Below are 16,070 nucleotides of genomic sequence, written 5' to 3' on the forward strand. Positions count from 1 at the left end.
CATGCCTCTCATCTTTCTCTTGGCAATGCCCCATAGATTCTCTATGGGGTTCAGGTCAGGCGAGTTTGCTGGCCAACCAAGCACAGTAATCCCATAGGCATTGAACCAGGTATTGGTACTTTTGGCAGTGTGGGCAGGTGCCAAAGTCCTGCTGGAAAATGAAGTCAGCATCCCCATAAAGCTCGTCTGCGGAAGGAAGCTTGAAGTGCTCCAAAATCTCATGGGAGACGGCTGCGTTGACCCTGGACTTAATGAAGCACAGTGGACCAACACCAGCTGATGACACGGCTCCCCAAATCAACACAGACTGTGGAAACTTCACACTGGACTTCAAGCATCTGGCATTGTGTGCCTCCCCATTCTTCCTCCAGACTCTGGGTCCTTGGTTTCCAAATGAGATGCAAAAGCTGCTCTCATCAGAAAAGAGATTTGGGGAGCCATGTCATCAGCTGGTGTTGGTCCACTGTGCTTGGACAATGGGGCAGCAGCTTTTACTGCTTTTCCATGATATTCTAATTTTTCGAGTTTCACTTGTATGGAATAGGAGAGATGCCATCCTGTCCTTTGCAGTCCCAGCTGTATGTCTGGTTATGAATGTGGTAACGGCATTAATTTCAATGTGACCAAGGTGGATCTCTACTCAGGTAAAGGTAAAGGTACCCCTGCCCGTACGGACCAGTCTTGACAGACTCTAGGGTTGTGCGCCCATCTCACTCAAGAGGCCGGGGGCCAGCGCTGTCCGCAGACACTTCCGGGTCACGTGGCCAGCGTGACATCGCTGCTCTGGCGAGCCAGAGCCGCACACGGAAACGCCGTTTACCTTCCCGCTAGTAAGCGGTCCCTATTTATCTACTTGCACCCGGGAGTGCTTTCGAACTGCTAGGTTGGCAGGCGCTGGGACCGAACAACGGGAGCGCACCCCGCCGCGGGGATTCGAACCGCCGACCTTTCGATCGGCAAGCCCTAGGCGCTGAGGCTTTTACCCACAGCGCCACCCACGTCCCTAGGGATCTCTACTCCCTTTGCATTAAAATTCAAATACTGATAACTCAGTACAAAATATATGTACAGCTGTAAAATGTGCATCACTTGGTGTCTTTCAGAGGGCTAGTAAACATACGCTCTAACTAGAGAGGAAATTTCACATTAAAAGGCACATTCACATCAGAAAGAAGTTGCCCAACTTCCAGGGCTAAAGCTTTTGCTGCTCAGCACCAACTTCCAGTCTGGTAGCATAGCTATATATGGACTTGTTTGCTATGAACACATAGCAAGTCAGAGCTGAATCTCTTTTAAATTATGTGCTTAAATCAAGCAAAACTGTTGAAGTGCAGAGGTACCAAGGTCAAAACTAAAAGTCATGTAAGATGCCTAGTTCTGAAGTTGGATCAGATTAATATTTCACGCTGGATTTTTGGGTTTGATATAAATATTTATCAAGACTGCCTCGGAGAAATATGATAAAACACGGGGAGAAAATGCAGAAATAGACAAATTCTTGTAACTTGCCACCAGCATCAATTATTCAGAGTGAAAGCAATATGATTAAATTATGTTATTTTAAAAGAAACTCTGAAAAGATGCTTGCTGACGCAAGGAAGATGAAAATGGCTCACAGGAGTCTTGTTTAAAATTCCACCATCAAACAAAAATGAAGCATGCTGAAATTCTGCACTGGAATTACTATTTTTTAAATAAAAGTTTCCCTGCTTCGCTTTTCATCTTTTTGAGAGATGGGCCCTTTCAAGCACTAATATGTTTGAAATCGTGTTGATAGTCCAGACTTGATCTATCTTTAGTTGCAGTCTTGGAAGTTTGCATTTCTCAGGGTCCGTCCCACCCCCACCCCCCGGTTCCAGAAGAACCTGCTCTTTTTTCAATCCACTCCCTGGGCTCACCTTCTCGTCTTGTCCCATAATATCTATCACAATCTAGGGCTCATTCACACTTTGCTTGCCCAGCACCTAGAGACCACAGAAAATGAAGACCTAGAACTTGGGCAAAAATAGTAGAGGACATAGTTAAAATAGATCCCCAAGTATTTTTATGCTTATGGCTCTGTGGTGAAATTCAATAATCAATGGAAATAGGATTTCTGTGTACCTACTTTCACTCAACCAAGGAATAAGACTTCAAGACATTAAAAAGTGACTTGTAAATGAATAAAAATGCATAATAACTTACCCCAACTGAAGTTAAGAAATCAGCAAAATTTTTCGACAGGGAAAAAACTTCATTACACATTGTGCTTGTTAAACTGTTAAAGAAACAAAGGAAATATCACTAATACATTTATTTCACTACAGCACAGATGAATTAACTGCTACTGCTGTAATCAATATATGCACCATGTTACATCTCTATAAGAGTATTGTACTGTCAAGGGCATACCAACATAAGCATGTTTATTGCTACTGAAACAATAGCGGTAATAGCAACATCATTTATGCAGTAGGAGAAATGTTATATTGAGTGTAAAAGACTGAAAATTTCTGCAATGGTACACAAGAGTTGCTTGCAGAAACTTCCAGATGCAATCCCTGCAATCTCCAGATAGGACTGGGAAACATCCCTGTCTGAAACTCTGGTGATCCATTGCCAGTCACTCTAGACCAGGGTTTCCCAAACTTGGGTCTCCAGCTGTTTTTGGACTACAACTCCCATCATCCTTAGCTAGCAAGGCCAGTGGTCATTGGTGATGGGAATTGTAGTCCAAAAACAGCTGGAGACCCAAGTTTGGGAAACACTGCTCTAGACAACACTTAGCTAAACACACACACACACACACACACACACACACACACTGGTTTAACTTGGTACAAGGCCGTTTCCTTTGTTCTTAGATTTGAAATGAATGGCAGCTTATGTAAGAAGGCATTCTAGGGGCATTCTCATACTGCTATGACAATACAAGGATGTAGATAAATAGACACTACTGCGGCGGGAAGCTAGACAGAGTTTTCGTGTGCTCTGGATTCCATCATCCCATAGTCACCTTGGACTGGATTTAACCATCTAGTACACTGAAAAGCGAAACTCATTGAAGGAGGTTAGAAGAGCCTCTTAACAGAATTTTGAGCATCAAAGCAATTTCAGTTCCTAGGATTCTATTAGGTTTCCTGGTCAATCTAAAGATACTCTTTTGAGTATCTTCCCTGATGAGACTAATAAATCTATTACCAAACGGGTGGCAAAAACAGCTGAATGTTGCCACATCTCTGTCCTGATATGATTGTTAGTTTCTAGATTGTTGGTGTTAATAATTAACAATTGATTCATTTCATGATGTGATTTGGTATTTTATAGTTTTTGTACTTTCTATTACCGCATTTTTCGCCCTATAGGACGCACTTTTTCCCCTCCAAAAATGAAGGGGAAATGTGTGCGCGTCCTATGGGGCGAATGCAGACTTTCGCTGAAGCCTGAAGAGCGAGAGGGCTCAGTGCGCACCGACCCCTCTCGCTCTCCAGGCTTCGTGCAGCTCTCCGCAAGCCGTGGGAGCCCGCGCCGGGCTCCCACGGCTTGCGGAGAGTTGCCTGGATGCTGAAGCCTGGGCGCGCTGAGCTCAGCACGCCCAGACTTCGTGCAGCTCTCGGCAAGGCGCGGGAGCCCGGCGCTGGGCTCCCACGGCTTGCGGAGAGTTGCCTGTTCTGGGGGCTGGGGTCGGGGGAAGCTCGGGCTTCCCCCGCCCCAGACCCGCGCCTGGGGGGGGGGAAAATATTTTTTCCTTTATTTCCCCCGAAAAAAGCTAGGTGCGCCTTATGGGACAGTGCGTCCTATAGGGCGAAAAATACAGTGGTTACTACTTTCTAACAAACACTTGATTAATTCCTAGGATTGTTTGCATTTCCTGACATCTGGCAGATCCAAGGACTTGGGTACGTGATTCAGAGATGTGCTGCACCAGCAGAAATGTGTTTAAAATAGGATTTTCCACCTGCAACACCTGCAAAACTCCTCCACTGATGATACAGTAGTTGAAGTATTCTTGCAGCAGAAAGACAAAACAATACTGAATGTCATCTTCTGCAAGGAGCATCATTCAATAAGCACTGCACACACATTGAAAGAATCAGAATGACAATATATTCACTTTGTTAGAACTTTTGCTTGATCCAAGGCAGGCTTCTCAACTTCTTGTCCATGAAGGATTAATTCTGCTAATTTGTGGAGCTGTTCGATACAACGGGCTGTTACCTCAGCAAGGCTTTCAATAGAGAACATGTAAATTTCCTGGAAAGAAAAACAAAAGGCTCAGGATGATGAATTGCATTGTTCAACGAAGAAAAGGAGAAGAGAAGGTAGTGGTGGGAAATACCATTGGAAAGGTGAAGTCAGGTCCTACCTTGGTTTGCAGAATTTCCATGTGTATGCATTTTAGAAAGGTCCAACTACCACTGTTTGGTGCAGCCTTCCCTAACCTGGTGCCCTCCAGAAGTTTTGGACTACTATTTCATTGACCCCAGGCAGAACAGCTTGTAGGACCTGTAGTCCAAAACATCTGGAAGGGACATTTCAAACGGATCTGCATGTGCCTTGCAATATGAATATGCACAGGACACACACCCCTTATCTGTATGTGCATTAAGTCTGCTATGTGCATGAATCTTCCTTGCTGATTTGTGGAAAACGTATTTTAATCCCACTTACTTAAGTCCATTATAGGCACAGTATTTCAAGCGAAATGTGATGCATGTGACCCAGCTGATTTGAAATCATATTCAGATGGGACAGAGACAGTTTTAATTCCTGGAAATAGTCAAACTAGGTATCACACAGATACAACTTAATCAGCTCAAGTCAGTACTATGGTTACTTACGTGTAATAACAAAATATGATGATAGGCAGACAAACTGAAATCTGCTCACCTCTACAGTTTTGTTCTTTGTTTCTTCTGTGTCTCCAGATTCCCCTGTTTGAGGCTTTTCTTCACCTTCTTGGTTCGCTTCATCTACTTTCGTTTTCTCTTCTCTGTTCTCTTCCATTTTTTCTGTAGATTCGGGGAGTCTACCTTCTTCCAGGTAATCATAAGCTTTCTTTCTAGCCTGCAAAAGAATCAGAACAAAAGAGAATCTAGCATGAAGAATGACATGCTCTTTCAATATGCACTAGAATGACATAGTTTGAGTACTGTGTGAAAGAGGCTGCCTGATTTTTTTCACTGGCCAAAACTGTCTCATGGAAGCATGAAACTACAGCATCCATTGTTTTAGCAGTGCATGAATATTTCTGCAAGTGTTTGTACAAGCATTTGCAGAACAATGCTAGTGGCTATTTTCCTTCCTTCATTGTTTTGAACATCTTTCACATCCCCAAACGTCTCACCATTCTTGCCCGATTTCACCCCTTGTTATGACCTGCATAATTTTGAATAAAGAATTTGGGTTTGCTTGACTTAGGCTTTTTGGGCCTCAAACATTAGCAGCTTTATGTCACATTCTGAAGAAACAGCCTATAAGGATTCACAAACTTGAAATGTGCAATTAATATCTCTTTTTCTAAGAAATCCTATTTTCTGGATGTGAACAATATGTGGACATATTAATTACAGTGCAGGCAGATAACCTCTTTTCCCAATTATGTTCGGTTTAACTCATAATTCTTCATTACAACTCTCTCGGCTTACAGCCACCAATTTACCAAAGCTGCAATTGCACTACTGCTCTGCCTCCTAGTGTGCTACACTAGCTATTTAAAACTAGTATGCTCCCTGTGTTGGTGAAGAAGGGCAGAATCCTTTTCCCCCAAAGGCAAACAAAGTCACCCACCTTGTTAAGTTTGTCAGGAGTGGCAGCAACATGTAATTCAAAGAGCAATTCTGTAAGCATGGTCACAAACTCATCTCCCGCATCTGCTGCAAAAGTAAAAAGGAAACAAGAAAAAACGACCCTTGAAATATTTTGATAGTTATATTCCGTTCCCAAAAAACATGAATCCTATTTTTTTTATAAAGGCATTTCTTTTTGCTCTCTTCCTTAAATCTTAGCAAATAAGTAAGTTTCCTCGTCACATTATTCTACCTTCTAAGCCATTCTTCAATAGATGTAGTTTCCACTTTCCACTTGGAAGCAATTTCAGTTCTTGTCGTAAGTAATAGATTGGTTACCAGTTTTCTATTTTCCTGTCTTACAACATTTCTGATATAGCTTTATATAGAGAGAGTGGCACCAACCCAGCTATAAGCATGAGGCATTGGCTTCTTAACTGTCAGGTGCTGCTCGCACTGGGGAATAAATGGCTTCCCCAAGGCCCCCCAGATGATGCGAAAGCCCTTGAGATGACTTCTCAGTAGCAAATGAGGGGAGCTCTTGCCAGTTAAGAAGCACTGCCTCGTGCCTGACATGGGGGTTGGGCAACATCAGAATGTGCCTAGATCTAACCCATCAGTGAGTTGCTGCTGATCTATAATTCCTACTTTTGCTATTCCTAACCCTAGAGACTGCTAACAGTGGGTACAGTCTTCTAAGTCTCTTTGATTTTGTGCTGCATATATTCTTTATGATAATGTTTTACCCTTTTTGAGTGGCTGTTTTTTGTAGACAATCAAGTGGTATATGATTTTATGAAACAAACAAATAAATATTGACTTGGACATCAGTATCTTCAGCGGGAAGGTTTTTCAGAAACGTCACTTTGAGGATTGGGTCATTCATAACTGATCTAATCAGTGGCGTAGCGTGGGTTGTCAGCACCCGGGGCAAGGCAAGTAATTTGCGCCCCCTAACCCGTGGATTTGCGCCCCCTAACCTGTGGATTTGCCCTAACCCCAGATGTTGCGCCCGGTGCGGCCGGCCCCCCCTGCACCCCCCACGCTACGCCACTGGATCTAATTGTTTTTAATTAAACATGTAGACTCCTCTATCACACATGTGCTGCACTGACAATTCAGCAGCTACCTTTCTTTCCTTCGTTGTCTTCATTTTCTGACTCTTCTGGAAGAAAGATTGCTTTAATAGCAATTAAAGCATCTTTTGTTTTTTCCAATTCCTCTCCTTCAAGGGATGTTAAGTATGATTGTATCTAAAAGAAGAATAACTAGATAAATAAATAAATAAATAAACACACACACACATACACGGGCCTGAGCATTTCAGTGTATCTGCAGCACATAATGTGCAAGAAAAATGGAGCAAGGCAGTTTCAGTGTCCTGTTGCACCTGTCAGCCCTATTCTGCGCTGAAAAACATTTTGTACCATACATCCAACTGCGTCTACATCATCCATGCCATTGGCCAACCGAAACTGCTGCACTAACACAACACTGTGGGACTGTCTTCAATGGCAACGTGATGCCGACTGTAGCATTACATAGCATAGTGCTGGAGTAATGGAACATGAGAAGGAGTTAATTTCCTTCATGAGCGTAAATCAACCTATGGATGAGCTAATCACAGGTACGAGGTCCGCCAAGCCAGTTACTATGGTAACGGCTCAGTGCCCTGACTATATCTGTAATTAACGCATTTCAGCTCAGTAGTCTGCAGTTATTCTATCTGTCTGTTAGTCAGTGTTACTGGCCCAGTGTTGTGTCTTGAACTGCTGAACTTATTTAGAGCAATAGAAATGCTTTGTACTTGTATGTATCTATATCTGCAAAAGCCTACAAGCTGCATATATCTAGTTCCAGAAATGTTTTACTTATTTATTGGAAGCAATGAGCACAGCTGTTAGAAATATAGGGGGAATGCAGTGTTGGTGGCTGTGGGGCACAATGTACCAGAGATGGTGTAGAAATTTCAAATATTGTAAGGCACCCTGAGCCTGCAGGCTAGGACAGGGTATAAATTCAAATGACTACATAAATAAGTGCAAACTGTTGCTCCTAAGGAGCTTGCTAGAGATGGGGTTTCAATCTTACGGGGAGATATTCTTGAGAAATATGTCCCAGAAAGCATTCCTGTTATCTTGATTTATAAAGTCCACATACTGTACCTTGGCTTCACTTTCATTAGACAGAATTTCTAGAGCTTCCAGATGAGACAGACCCTGAAACTCATCAAACAGCAGCCCATAATGTGCTGTCCTTTCAAATGTCACTTGCTGGGCTAGCCTCTGCTTCTCTTTCTCTTTGGCTTCTCGCAACAGCTGTGGAAATATAGATCATAGCTGCTGGTTAATTGGTTGCATGGCAGATTTGACAAATTTTATCACCTTCAGTCCCAGCTCCTCTGGGCAATAAGAATAAAAATTGGAGTTAGATCTTACCAGCAGAGGTAAAATGCTTCATTGTATTACAACAGGTCTAATAAAACATTTTAAACAGTATTCTCTGTACGAGTTTTGCAATTAGTGGTGATTATAGCTTGCTTCTTCTTGTTCCCTTTTTTTTTTTTAAGGGGCTTGCACTTTTTTTTGTCTGTGCTTTTGCTTTCTGGTAGTTAAACTGCAGATTATTCTAGCTGTCTCTCTAGTGGATTTTGGTTTCTGTTCTTTTTTTTTAAGGGTCTGTCTGCTTGGGACAGTTGACTTTGGAGAGCAAAAATTCCAACCCTTACCCCAACTTAACAGCTGCTTACTACACTGTTTCTCTTTGTAGCCTGTTCTCAGTATAATACACAACTGCATCATCAGAAGCTAGTTTGACACTTTGGGACTAAATTCTTTGATCATATTTTGTAACATTGATTTGGAACAGCAGCAGGTACCCTCCCAACTAAAAACTCTGTTTATTTCAGCAGTTAGTTAGCTCTTGATTTTATGATGAAACATTGTTAGAATAGCTCAAAAACTATTTTGACATTGAATCAAAACACCATACAGTGGTACCTCGGGTTATATACGCTTCAGGTTACAGGCGCTTCAGGTTACATACGCTTCAGGTTACAGACTCTGCTAACCCAGAAATAGTACCTCGGGTTAAGAACTTTGCTTCAGGATGAGAACAGAAATTGTGCTCCGGCGGCGCGGCAGCAGCAGGAGGCCCCATTAGCTAAAGTGGTGCTTCAGGTTAAGAACAATTTCAGGTTAAGAACGGACCTCCGGAACGAATTAAGTACGTAACCAGAGGTACTACTGTATTTAAAAATACTTATTTATTTATTTCATTTTTGAGGGCATCAAATTGCATGTTGATTGCCCTCTTAAAAGACAAAGTCCAGCAACTGGAGGAACGTGTAGCTACGCTCCAAAGAATTAGAGAGCTGGAACTCTTCTTGGAAGCAACAGAGCACACCGTCTCCACCAAGGAAGAGACAGGGGACTCCCCTGAGAAGGTGGCTAGTTCACCAACATAGGAGCCAGATATATGGAGAAACGTGACTCAAAGAAGTAGGAGGCACAGGGTTCGCTCTGATTGTTTAGAAATACGCAATCGCTTTGAGGTCCTTTCCCCTAGCATGGAAGACGAAGAGCAGACTCCATTTGAGGATCTCTCCCTCATTACAGTCGATCAGGTATATGAAGACGAGGAGCAAAGGCAGTCCTCTGGGAATGTCCAGGCGACCTTGGAACCGACAGCTCACAGAAGAACCCCGACCAGACCTAAGAGGAGGCGTGTAGTGGTGATAGGGGATTCCCTACTGAGGGGAACAGAAGCAGTGATCTGTGGGCCTGACAAGATGTCTCGGGAAGTGTGCTGTCTCCCCGGGGCTAAGATCCAAGATGTAACTGAACGACTGCAAGGAATCATAAAACCCACTGACAAATACCCCTTCCTCTTGGTTCATGTGGGAACCAATGACACTGCAAGCAATAGCCTCCAGAAGATCAAAAGAGATTACGAGGCTCTGGGCAGGAAATTGAAGCAATTAAATGCACAAATTGTCATCTCATCTGTCCTCCCAGTTGAACGACGTGGCCCAGGGAGAGAGGGAAAAATAGTGGAAGTGAACAACTGGCTTCGCAAATGGTGCAAACAGGAACGGTTTGGATTCTTAGATCACGGAATGCAGTTTCTTGAAGATGGACTTCTGGCAAGCGATGGGCTGCACCTCACAACGGTTGGGAGGAATGTTTTTGCAAAAAATCTCAGAAACCTCATCAGGAGGGCTTTAAACTGACTAATGTGGGGGAGGGAGACAGTGCTCCTGAAGGTAGGAGTCTATCAATTGATGAAGATGATCATCCAAATGTCATAGACCGAATGGAGCAAAGAGCATGCAGACCTAGTGGTGGGAGGAGAAAATCCTTAAATAAGAGACACGGGGGAATGATTAATGGACTTCAATGTCTGTACACTAATGCGCAAAGCATGGGAAATAAACAAGATGAGCTTGAGCTCCTGGTACAGCAAACTAAATATGACATAATAGGAATCACTGAAACCTGGTGGGATAAATCCCACGATTGGAATGTAATAATGGAGGGATACAATCTATTTCAAAGAAACAGACCAGACAAGAAAGGAGGAGGAGTGGCGTTATATGTCAGGGATGTGTATACCTGTGAAGAGATCCAAGATTTAGAACCTCAAAGCCAAAGTGAGAGCATTTGGGTCAAAATTAAGGGAGAGAAGAATAACAGTGACCTCATTGTGGGAGTTTACTATAGATCCCCAAGCCAAACGGAGGACATAGATGATGCCTTCCTGGAACAGATGGCCAAGCATGCAAAAGGAAGGGAGATAGTAGTAATGGGGGACTTCAATTACCCGGATATTTGTTGGATGTCAAACTCAGCCAAGAGCATAAGGTCAAACAGATTCCTCACTGCCCTTGCAGACAACTTCATTGTCCAGAAAGTGGGAGAAGCAACAAGAGGAACAGCCATTTTAGATCTGGTCCTAACCAATGTTGATGACCTGGTTAGTGGGGTAGAAGTGGAAGGATCATTAGGCGCGAGTGATCATGCTCTTCTGAAGTTTACTATACAGCGGAAAGGAGCAGCCAAGCATACTAGGACTCAATTTCTCGACTTTAAGAAAGCCGACTTCATAAAGCTTAGGGAAGTGCTGGGTGAGATCCCATGGACAGTAATACTAAAAGGAAAGGGAGTTCAAGATGGCTGGGAGTTTGTTAAGAGGGAGATAGTAAAAGCACAACTTCAGGCAATACCAATGAGACGGAAACATGGAAGGTGCCTAAAGAAGCCAGGGTGGCTATCTAAAGAACTTTTAACTGAGTTAAGATTAAAAAAGGATGTGTACAAAAAATGGAAAAGGGGGGAAACCACCAAAGAGGAATTCAAACAAATAGCCAGCACGTGTAGACACAAAGTCAGAAAAGCTAAAGCACAAAATGAACTCAGGCTTGCTAGAGAGGTTAAAAGCAACAAAAAAGGCTTTTATGGGTATGTTCGTAGCAAAAGGAAGAACAAAGAAACTGTGGGGTCACTCAGAGGAGAAGATGGTGAAATGCAAACAGGGGACACAGAAAGGGCTGAACTCCTCAATGCCTTCTTTGCCTCAGTCTTCTCCGATAAAGAAAACAATGCCCGACCTGAAGAATTTGGAGCAAATGATTCAGCAGAGGAAACACAGCCCAGAATAACTAAGGAGATAGTACAAGAATACTTGGCTAGTCTAGATGTATTCAAGTCTCCAGGGCCAGATGAACTGCATCCAAGAGTATTAAAAGAACTGGCAGATGTGATTTCAGAACCACTGGCAGTCATCTTTGAGAATTCCTGGAGAACAGGCGAAGTCCCGGCAGACTGGAGGAGGGCAAATGTTGTCCCTATTTTCAAAAAGGGGAAAAGAGAGGACCCAAATAATTACCGCCCAGTCAGTCTGACATCAATACCAGGGAAGATTCTGGAGCAGATCATTAAGCAAACAGTCTGTGAGCACCTAGAAAGGAATGCTGTGATCACCAATAGTCAGCATGGATTTCTGAAAAATAAGTCATGTCAGACTAACCTGATCTCGTTTTTTGACAGAATTACAAGCCTGGTAGATGAAGGGAACGCAGTGGATGTAGTCTACCTTGATTTCAGCAAGGCATTTGACAAGGTGCCCCATGATATTCTTGTAAAGAAGCTGGTAAAATGCGGTCTTGACTATGCTACCACTCAGTGGATTTGTAACTGGCTGACTGACCGAACCCAAAGGGTGCTCATCAATGGTTCCTCTTCATCCTGGAGAAGAGTGACTAGTGGGGTGCCACAGGGTTCTGTCTTGGGCCCGGTCTTATTCAACATCTTTATCAACGACTTGGATGATGGACTCAAGGGCATCCTGATCAAATTTGCAGATGACACCAAACTGGGAGGGGTGGCTAACACCCCAGAGGACAGGATCACACTTCAAAACGACCTTGACAGATTAGAGAACTGGGCCAAAACAAACAAGATGAATTTTAACAGGGAGAAATGTAAAGTATTGCACTTGGGCAAAAAAAATGAGAGGCACAAATACAAGATGGGTGACACCTGGCTTGAGAGCAGCACATGTGAAAAGGATCTAGGAGTCTTGGTTGACCACAAACTTGACATGAGCCAACAGTGTGACGCGGCAGCTAAAAAAGCCAATGCAATTCTGGGCCTCATCAATAGGAGTATAGCATCTAGATCAAGGGAAGTAATAGTGCCACTGTATTCTGCTCTGGTCAGACCTCACCTGGAGTACTGTGTCCAGTTCTGGGCACCACAGTTCAAGAAGGACACTGACAAACTGGAACGTGTCCAGAGGAGGGCAACCAAAATGGTCAAAGGCCTGGAAATGATGCCTTATGAGGAACGGCTAAGGGAGCTGGGCATGTTTAGCCTGGAGAAGAGGAGGTTAAGGGGTGATATGATAGCCATGTTCAAATATATAAAAGGATGTCACATAGAGGAGGGAGAAAGGCTGTTTTCTGCTGCTCCAGAGAAGCGGACACGGAGCAATGGATCCAAACTACAAGAAAGAAGATTCCACCTAAACATTAGGAAGAACTTCCTGACAGTAAGAGCTGTTCGACAGTGGAATTTGCTGCCAAGGAGTGTGGTGGAGTCTCCTTCTTTGGAGGTCTTTAAGCAGAGGCTTGACAACCATATGTCAGGAGTGCTCTGATGGTGTTTCCTGCTTGGCAGGGGGTTGGACTCGATGGCCCTTGTGGTCTCTTCCAACTCTATGATTCTATGATTCTATGATTTTTATTTATTAGATTTATTCAAAAGGTCTCAGGGCAGTTCCCAAAATAAAAATATGAGATAAAAACACAAATAAACAGTTAAAAAACAGCAACAAAGCAACAAATCTACCATGAATTACTAAATGAAGCATGATTATAACATGCTGCATGGTCGTTCTTGAAAAAGATGCTTCACCGAAGAACACAGCAAATTAATGCCACGGAGGAAGTAAGACATGAAACTGTGTATTACATGCAAACCCCTGAAAACATATAGTGGGTCTCCATACCAGTTTTGGATATCACAGGAGACATCTATCACTTTGACTGGTGTGGAAAGTGCAAAGTTCAAATGTGACAGATAGTAATATATATTGCAACCCCTTGTGTTCACACAGTGAGCTATTGGTGGGGGAGAGGGGGTCAGATAAAAGCAAAGTTGGATGGCAGCATGATGAAGAAAACATGGCGTGTTCAACACTGTTCTGGGTGAATTCCTGCCTGGCATACTTTGGTAGGTATTATTTATTACATTCGTTAGTTGTCCCAAGCCACAGCTTCTAGGCGATGCATAAATATACAGGTGTAAACAGGCCAACAGAACCGGCGCAGATTTCCCCTCTCCTCAAATGGGAGGTTTCTTTTTTTCTTAAGAGTTTAAAGGTAGCTGCACTGGTTTGTTACGTAATTTATGAATCATAGAATCATAGAATTATTGAGCTGGAAGGGACCCTGAGGGTCATCTAGTCCAACCCCCGAAGAGAAACTTGTGTGAAAATGTGCCACATAGAAGATAGCCTATTGAGCAACCCTCACTCATTCCTACTGATGGTGAATAACCCTCTGGAGGTTTTTAAGCAGAGGTTGTATGGCCATTTGTCATGGGTGCTTTAGTTGAGATTCCTGCATTGCAGGGGGCTGGACTAGATGACCGATAGGGTCCCTTCCAACTCTACAATTCTATGATTTTATGTAGCTCTTCGAAACTCCAAGAGCCTTCCTCTAAAAATCAAAATCACAGTCAATTATACAGTCATCGTAATTGTCTACGCCACTTTCTAACACTCCATTATTATCAAAATAGACTTATTTCACCTGGGATAAGGAAACAGTTCGTTCCATCAATGTTTTGGTTTTTTTAAATCCAGGATCACTTTCTGCAAGGACGTTCATAGTTTTCTTGCCGATGAACTCCAAAGCATCAAGGCCACCAGTTAAGACGCTCTTGCCCTGCATGAAACCGAGAAGAAATAATCTTATTTATGGACACCTTAAACACAATTATACGTAAGTAAGCAAATCCCATTAATTTTAACGGCTTTTGCTCCTAAATAAGTTTGCTTTGTGTTCCAAACACCTTTTAAGTATGTAGCTATAAAGCTATATAGGAACACTGAATCCACAGCTCATAACTGCTCAACCCTCTGCTTTGTCTCCCCTTGCAAATAGCAGGATTTATGACTTCATTAGTCATCTCTCATATTGAATATGGATTCCAGGTGAAAAAGTACCACGGTTAAACACATTAAGTTAATTAAAAGAAAAGCATTCTGTGGAATAAAATAGAACAAGGGACCACTAACACAGGCATGAAAAATTATTAATATCATTTTTGTTTTAGGCAGCGGCTTTTCTTTTGTTCTTTGGTGAGAAGATCATTAATGGAAAATCAACTTATTTGAAAGACAGCTTGCTTTCCATGACTGATCATCTCTTGCAATGCACAGGGGAGCTTTGGCCATTTTATTGGGTGATATCCCATCAGACCTGGGCTAATGTTTCACTTGAACAGAGGGTATACCCTAGAACCTTTCCCTCTTCCTGAGAATCCTCTGCCGTGATGTGGTGAGGCTCCATGGCAGAAAACATGATGTGGAAAGAAATTCCCCGAAGGCAAAATGTGTTAGGGAAAGCAGTGGGGAGTAAATATAGGCATTTAAATTTCCATCTTTAAATAATATTCACTGGATCACACAAGATTCTGCAAGGTATCTCCAAAGCAAGCAAGCAAGCAAACAAACAAATCCATAGCACTTGAGAGGGACGAGGCAACGGATGCCATCTTTGATTTTGACGGATCGGCAGCACTAAGCGTTTGGTCTGTTCACACAGAGCCAGCCTTTATTTGGCCAATTCTGCAAGCAAGCAGACTTTGTATAATAAATTGCTTGCACTGCCCTAAGGCTGTCTTTGTTTGAGGCTGAGATGATCAATCCCATGCCTTGCATACATATAGCCTGACAAGGTGTTATAGAAACATCTGCATTATTCACAGATATGACAGCTTCTATTGCTATCAATATGGTTTGGGAGTTTATGAATCTCTGAAGCATTTATAACACATAGTCAGTCAAAACAAAGCTCTAGCATCTGCTACTTTGGATAAGAGACTCAGATCAGGCTGAGTCCAGCTGCTTTTGGCTTTGGAGATGAAACTCCAAAGTCGTCCGCAGGGTAGATTAGGGAGCTTGATGTGTCCCACAAAGGGGGGGGGGAGAGAAAAGCCTAACAGGATTTTTTTTTTGCTTTGAAGTTGGCATACCCTGCCCATAAAGCCCATGGTGTTACATTTTTTAAAATAAAAAAAAACAACAAGCAGGAAGAGTCAATTTCTAGGCACGCAGATTCTCAAGGCTGTACACGCCACTTTTTGGTGAGCTGACCATTCCATCCCTGAAGATATTAAGAGATACTTGGAATAGATTGGATTTTCATTAGGGTACGACAATCATTCATGCCATCATGGTATGCCAGGTTTCCAGGAACTTAAAATTTTCTGCCAAGTTCTCACTTATAAAATCATGCTACAAACCCTTATGAGAAAAGCTGCCTTACATTGAAATGGTATCAACTCTTTTAGGATATAAATAAGTTCTACTTCAAATCTTTCCTTCTCCATCACAGTATATTTTTTAAAGAGAGAGACTGGGTGGCAAAATTGGAAGATGATAAGCAGATCATATTCTGAACTCTGGAAACATAGAACATTGTTCAGCATCATCATTCCACAGTAGGGTACCAGTCTATGGTTGAATCAAAATATTTCCCTCCAAATACCTGAACTCTGGATGCAGAGTGGGAAA

At 42.7% G+C, this 16,070-nt stretch overlaps 1 protein-coding gene across 5 annotated transcripts in view; it reads right to left on the reverse strand.

The window, feature by feature from the left end:
• FAM114A1 (family with sequence similarity 114 member A1) overlaps positions 1-16,070 on the reverse strand; it is a 52,609-nt gene that overhangs the window by 7,415 nt on the left and 29,124 nt on the right. For 4 of the 5 annotated variants that reach the window (XM_077934387.1, XM_077934388.1, XM_077934392.1 and 1 more), the window contains 7 exons: positions 14,083-14,217; positions 7,934-8,086; positions 6,898-7,021; positions 5,770-5,855; positions 4,870-5,046; positions 4,094-4,233; positions 2,185-2,257 (listed from right to left, as the gene is read on the reverse strand). In XM_077934387.1, the coding sequence (XP_077790513.1) occupies positions 2,185-2,257; positions 4,094-4,233; positions 4,870-5,046; positions 5,770-5,855; positions 6,898-7,021; positions 7,934-8,086; positions 14,083-14,217 (888 nt within the window). The remainder of the gene's footprint in view (positions 1-2,184; positions 2,258-4,093; positions 4,234-4,869; positions 5,047-5,769; positions 5,856-6,897; positions 7,022-7,933; positions 8,087-14,082; positions 14,218-16,070) is intronic. The other variant, XM_077934389.1, reaches the window with a different exon arrangement.

This window comes from Podarcis muralis, chromosome 9 (genome assembly GCF_964188315.1).
Source record: "Podarcis muralis chromosome 9, rPodMur119.hap1.1, whole genome shotgun sequence".
Lineage (NCBI taxonomy): Eukaryota > Metazoa > Chordata > Lepidosauria > Squamata > Lacertidae > Podarcis > Podarcis muralis.